Source organism: Rutidosis leptorrhynchoides, chromosome 2 (genome assembly GCF_046630445.1).
Source record: "Rutidosis leptorrhynchoides isolate AG116_Rl617_1_P2 chromosome 2, CSIRO_AGI_Rlap_v1, whole genome shotgun sequence".
NCBI classification, from domain to species: Eukaryota; Viridiplantae; Streptophyta; class Magnoliopsida; order Asterales; family Asteraceae; genus Rutidosis; species Rutidosis leptorrhynchoides.
In genome coordinates this window covers 349,618,913-349,626,032 of record NC_092334.1, presented here as the reverse complement: position 1 = coordinate 349,626,032, position 7,120 = coordinate 349,618,913, and the positions used below count along the sequence as shown (strand labels likewise).

General features: G+C 37.2%; 1 protein-coding gene across 1 annotated transcript; it reads left to right on the top strand.

Moving 5' to 3' along the window:
• The first annotated feature begins 740 nt into the window (after window positions 1-740).
• LOC139888916 (uncharacterized) lies at window positions 741-2,476 on the top strand. The gene is made up of 5 exons (XM_071871896.1): window positions 741-1,171; window positions 1,286-1,446; window positions 1,620-1,733; window positions 1,797-2,063; window positions 2,157-2,476. Exons 1-5 carry the CDS (start codon window positions 741-743, stop codon window positions 2,474-2,476), a joined length of 1,293 nt encoding a protein of 430 aa, XP_071727997.1.
• Window positions 2,477-7,120: the final 4,644 nt, after the last annotated feature.

The window sequence follows — 7,120 nt, the reverse complement described above, 5'->3', positions numbered from 1 at the left end:
TTCAGGTGATTTGATCGTTGAAAATGGCAGCTAACACGAAACAAACAGGAAGTTCTATTAATGATGATGTGTTGGTTAATGATTTGCAAAATGCTTTGTCAAGTAGTACGCATGCAAACGCTAATACTATCGCGGGTAGTTCAGGGAAATAATCGCTAGTTAAAGCGCCTAGTGGCAATCCTGTTAACGCTGATTCGTAACTAATGGTTGCTGCTGAAAAAATGGTCGCGCGCAGAAATTTTCAGCAACATCGCGAAGAAACTGTAGCTGATGGCAAGCGATTAAGGATTTTGGCTGGAAAAGCAGACAAAGTACTTGGTACTGCTATTGAACAAGCTAGAAAAGATTGTCGTAAATCACGCGTACCGCGAACTTACTTATGGCCGCTGAATGATTCTGGATCACAGTTTGATCGCTTAGTCATTGATCATCGCGATAGTGATAGCGATGGTGCGGATGAACGTGTTATTCTAAATTCTGTTTATAATTCGAAGACTACAAAAGCACCAAGAGAAGAAAATGAGTCTTCTGATGATTCGAACAATGCAGAGGAATTTGTAATAATTCCACAAGTTAAACGAAGGCGACCACCAACACCTTTCCCTCGACATGAGGATGTGGGTGAAGCATCCGATGATATTCGCAGAGAAAATGCTCAATATTTTTTAGCGGATGCTTTTAGAAGCATTGCGCCTAAGTCAATACAACATAAGTTTACACAACCAAATTTTTTATAAGATATGATCGCCAAGTTTTGCGCGGACAATACTGATACTCGTACAAAAAAGGCGACTGAAATTACCACTGCTGCAGACAAGTTTGTCCAGCATATTTCTGATTATCCAATTGTTACACTGCCTATTGTGCCAGTGACATTAGGAGTTTATTCAGGGTTAACTGATCCCTTGGATTTTTTGCAGCAATTTGAAGGGGTGGTAAGCACCTATAATTGGGATGAACCGGTTGCATGTAGAGTGTTTCCTATGGTTTTACAAGGGTCCGCAAGGGAATGGTTTCACAGCCTGCAAGTTCGCAGTATTCTTGGCTTCATTGATCTTCGCGATAAATTTTTGTTGCAGTTTCAGAATCTTTTGCCTCAGAAAAAGACACATATAGAATGTCATGATATTAAACAAGGCAGTAAAGAAACCTTGAGTGCATTATTAACGCGGTACATTTACGAGTGCCAAAAGATACCAAGTTTAAATGAAGATAAAAAAATCTCTGGTTTTTTGCATGCTATTAATCCACAGCGGCATCCGACGCTTGTGCGAAGATTGTGAAGGGATGTCCCGCCGACTTTCGCTAAAGTGCAACAAGTGACATACGACTATCTTCGAGGTGGAGAGGATAGCACTATCACCCCTGCGTGTGGGTGGGGTAAAGATAAAAGGTGGCGAGATGACAATGATTCTTTTCGTGATGGCAATAGCGATAATTACCGAGGTCCTGGATACCCGCGGTGAATTATAACCAAGGATATGGTCGTGGAAATCGCTATTCCACGCGCAAATGGAACAACGAGTCTTTCAATATCATTCAGATGCTAACAAAAATGCCTAAGGAAATTTTGTTGCAAGAAAGAGTTGCTAAGTCTTTTCCTGACCTGCAATCTTTAGGGGAAAATAGTAGGCGGGATAAATCCAAGTTTTGTATTTTCCACGACGATTATGGTCATGATACCAATCATTGTAGAGACTTGGCAGAGCTGATCGCAGAAGCATATGAGCAAGGCAAGTTAGAGCATTTAATTGCGTAAGGTGCGGTAACCACTGCGAATGCGATTATCTTGCCAGCAGAATCCAATGCTCCACAAGTACCAAACGCTGCTGATCGCAAAGCTCCCGCAGTAAAGAATCTTGGGGTAAAAATGGTCAGTAAGAAAGAAAATCAACGCGGAATTCAGGTCATTAATGTGGTAGAAGTGCAAGGCGAAATTTCAGTATTTCAAATATCTGAACAAATTGCAAGTTGGCAATGTCCTGCTATTACTTTCACTCCTGCAAACTTGAATGCGGATTTGGATAAACCAGTGGTGGTTTCATGCCGCGTTGTGAATATTGGTATTGTGATTATGAAAGTTCACGTTGACACTGGTAGCAGTGTAGACATAATGTATGAGCAATGTTTCAGCAAGTTACCTGCAAACATTAAAGCATTGATGAAACCTACTGCAATTTCGCTCGCTGGATTTTTAGGAGAATCAACTTGGCCTATTGGTCAGTTAGAATTACATATTGAGCTCGTTGATGATCGCGATGAAACTCTAAGGCGCAAAGCTTTGTTGAATCTTTATATAATGCGAAATCAGTCACGATTCAATATGATTCTTGGGCGAACTGCTTTGCACATGTTTGGCGCAATCCCTTCTACAATACATGGCATGGTTAAATTCTCTGCTAATAAGGGAATAGGCACGCTAACTTCTGCGGAGGTAGGGCCATTTTTGTGCCATGAATACGGTGACCGAAAGTAGAGGAGTTGAGGAGAATTCAGTCAATTATGAATGATGTGAATATCTGTAATAGAAAGTTTGTGGCAGAATGCTTAGTCAAATATGATCAATGATTGATATGCTATTTTCTGCAATTTGTATTGCGAAAAAAAACAAAAAATAATGAATAAAGCAAAATTAGTTTCAGTATTTGTGATTGTTTCTATACAAAGCAAAAACACTGCGTATGGCCACGCGTAGTGCTTATTTTGCAGAATACAATTGCTTGGTTTTCTTAACACTGAATTAATGTTTGTATAAGTATATTTAAAACTCTGCGGATACTTTTAACAAAAGACATGGTTTTTGCTAAACATGAGATGTTTAAAATTATGGTAATGCGAATATATATTATGAAATAATGCGTTAAAAACCAAGTGATGAAATTGCCCACTTGTGTTATATAGTAAATGTTGCGAAAGGATAAAATTTCCTAAGTATTTGATCCTGCCAATACTTAGATGCTTCGCAATGCTAAAATTGCCTAAGGATCGATTTATCGGACTTAGAAGATTCATAATGAATAAAAGATTATTTCGCATAAGTACGCGTTTGTTATGTGCACAATAGCGAATGTGGAAAATGCAAAGGGAAAGTCTGAATTATGGATACATGATAAAGTAAAGCGCTATATAAATATGATAAGTTGCAACTGCGAAATGAAAATATGTCAATAATAGTTATAAGCGCTGAAAGAGTGCAAAATGTTACAAAAGCGTAATTTATGATTGCGAAGTAAATATTTACAATTTAACTAAGATAACTTAAAGCTCCAACGCTTTAATATCTGCAAAAGTAACGCCCTCGCGTTGACTTAGCTCTTCCAATGCTGGTATGGTGATTTTCTCTGCCTCTTTCTTTGCTCTAGATAACGCCTCTCGGGCATCGTCCGTGGTACATATTTCATTCGCCATATCTGAAGGAAGCGATTTAGACAGATCACCAAGCTCGCACAGAAGATCATACCATTCGCAGCGAGTGGTGAGTTTAGCTGCCTGGACATATGTCCCAAATTTCTCGGTGACTGGTTTAGAATCCATCACTTTGTCGCCGAATTCTGGCAAATACTTGACAAGCTGAGCAAATTAATTCTCAGCATTTTCCGCTCTCTTTTTGAGCTTTACGTTTTCCTCCGCAGCTTTTTTAAGCTGAGCCTCGAGTTTCTGCGCTTTCCTTTGTTGCGCATTGGCAATTTTAACCTGTTTCTCATATTCATCGGATATTTCGGTGAAGCGTTCAACGTTGTCGATGGCTAGGCAAATTGCGTTATAGCAGTTATGAAGCCGCTGTCTCTCGGCTTGTGGAAAAGTGAGTTTGCAGTATTCATCTTGTGTGTTTTTGGGGATGAATTTGCAGAGTCTGTGTTACAAACAATTGGCTTGTTCTGCTTCTGCGGCTTCATTCGCATCTTCTTCTTCTTCTTCTTCTTCTTCTTCTTCTTCTTCTTCTTCTTCTTCTTCTTCTTCTTCTTCTTCTTCTTCTTCTTCTTCTTCTTCTTCTTCTTCTTCCTCTTGATTAGATGTTTCATCGTCAGAGGGGAGAGTTAAGTCCACATTTTCAGGCTCTTCAAGAATATCCTCGAGGATATTCCCAGTAATATTGTAGAGCGGTGTAGCCTCACCTGTTGGGTTTGCAAGTATAATTAAAAAAAGATAAGCAAGTACAATAACATAGTGTGAATATGGTAAAAGCACGATATAAAAATAATGCGAATTGAAAATCACTTACTCGTTTCTCGTTCAGCTGGAGTGCGCATGCGTCTTTTGCGAGGGGTGGAGGCACTCTCTGTTGCTTTTTGCTTACCGCGGTCATCACCACCAGAAATGGTAAGCGTATTGATGATTGGCTCATTAATAGGAATAATCTCGCCATCGCCATTTTTTAAGCGACGAGCAGGCCTAATCCTACTAATATCTGCTGACCTCATAACTAGGTCAAGATCAATCACTGCAGAAACCAAAATGCATAAGGATATAAAAAAGGAGGGAAACGTATGTTACGTATTAATTTAATGCAAAAAGTTTAAGCGATATACCATTATTCACTTGGTCAATCAAGAGAGCATTGTAGTCGCTCCAAGGCCACTGGATTGAAACCCTACCAATGTACAATGGTACATTTGATTATGCACGTAGGATTAGCCCTACACCCTTGATCCTTTTTAGGATGTCTCGTTCAAGGTCGTCTGGAGTAATTTTGTCGTTTAGGGTGGCATCGAAATCTGTACACCACTTTCTTGGTATGTTGTTATCAACATGTGCGGTGTCGTTGATAAAAAAGAACGAACTGCGCCAATTACCAATAGAGTCCTTGGGTGAAGTCATCACGCCAAGTTTGCTGTAGAATGAGAACCATCCCGCATCGTGTGGCACTAGGCTATTGCAAGAGCGAAATACATTAAGCAGTGGTTGCATGTCGATAGAATTGCAATACATCTCAAAACAACACGATCTTATTAACCGAATTGGGATGCAGCTGAGCAATAACGATTTTGTAATATTCGAAGACGCTGCGAAAAAATTGAGTAAGTGGAAGGCGTAGATTGCCTTGGGAAATGGCAGACTCATAGATGGTGATCATTCCCTTAGGGGGAGCGTTATGAAATGTCCCGTTCATATTGATTATAAACGTTCCATATTAATTGATTTCGTCGTGAGGTTTTGACCTCTATATGAGACGTTTTTCAAAGACTGCATTCATTTTTAAAACAACCATAACCTTTATTTTTATCTATAAAGGTTAAAAAAAAACATTACGTAGATTATCAAATAATGATAATCTAAAATATACCATTTACACACGACCATTACATAAGGGTTTACAATAAGAATATATTACATCAAAAATAAGTTTCTTGAATGTAGTTTTTACATAATATCATACAAGCATGGACTCCAAATCTTGTCCTTATTTTAGTATGCAACAGCGAAAGCTCTTAATAATCACCTGAGAATAAACATGCTTAAAACGTCAACAAAAATGTTGGTGAGTTATAGGTTTAACCTATTATCAAATCATAATAATAGACCACAAGATTTCATATTTCAATTTACATCCCATACATAGAGATAAAAATCATTCATATGGTGAACACCTGGTAACCGATATTAACAAGATGCATATAAGAATATCCCCTATGATTTCGGGAAATCCTTCGGACATGATAAAAACAACATCGAAGTACTAAAGCATCCGGTACCTTGGATGGGGTTCGTTAGGCCCAATAGATCTATCTTTAGGATTCGCGTCAATTAGTAGATCGGTTTACTAATTCTTAGGTTACCAAGCAAAAGGGGCATATTCGGCTTCGATCATTCACCCATATAATGTAGTTTCATTTACTTGTGTCTATTTCGTAAAACATTTATAAAATTGCATGTATTCTCATCCCAAATCATTAGTTTTTAAAAGTGGGACTATAACTCACTTTCACAGATTTTTACTTCATCGGGAAGTAAGACTTGGCCACTGGTCGATTCACGAACCTATAACAAATATGTACATATATATCAAAGTATGTTCAAAATATATATACAACATTTTTAATACGTTTTAATGTTTTAAGTTTATTAAGTCAGCTGTCCTCGTTAGTAACCTACAACTAGTTGTCCACAATTAGATGTACAGAAATAAATTAATATATATTATCTTGAATCAATCCACGACCCAGTGCATACACATCTCAGACTAGATCACAACTCAAAGTATATATTTTTTTGAAATCAACCTCAACCCTATATAGCTAACTCCAACATTACTGCATATAGAGTGTCTATGGTTGTTCCAAATAATATATATACATGGGTCGATATGATATCTCAAAACATTTGCATACGTGTCTATGGTATCCCAAGATTATATAATATATTAGAATACATGTATAATACAATATAAGTTAGCTAGGATATGATTTGTATAGAATTGTTACAATATTTCCCGTAGCTACAACAATCAAAAAATATCCAATCTTGTTTTACCCATAACTTCTTCGTTTTAAATCCATTTTGAGTGAATCAAATTGCTATAGTTTCATATTGAACTCTATTTTATCAATATAAACAGAAAAAGTATAGGTTTATAGTCAGAAATATAAGTTACAAGTCGTTTTTGTAAGAGGTAGTCATTTCAGTCGAAAGAACGACGTCTTGATGACCATTTTGAAAAATATACTTCCACTTTGAGTTTAATCATGATTTTTGGATATAGTTTCATGTTCTTAAGAAAAATCATTTTCCCAGAAGAACAACTTTTAAATCAAGGTTTATCATAGTTTTTAATTATCAAACCCAAAACAGCCCGCGGTGTTACTACGACGGCGTATGTCCGGTTTTACGGTGTTTTTCGTGTTTCCAGGTTTTAAATCATTAAGTTAGCATATCATATAGATATATAACATGTGTTTAGTTGATTTTAAAAGTCATGTTAGAAGGATTAACTTTTGTTTGCGAACAAGTTTAGAATTAACTAAACTATGTTCTAGTGATATCAAGTTTAAACCTTCGAATAAGATAGCTTTATATGTATGAATCGAATGATGTTATGAACATCATTACTACCTCAAGTTTTGTGAATAAACCTACTGGAAAAGAGACAAATGGATCTAGCTTCAAAGGATCCTTGGATGGC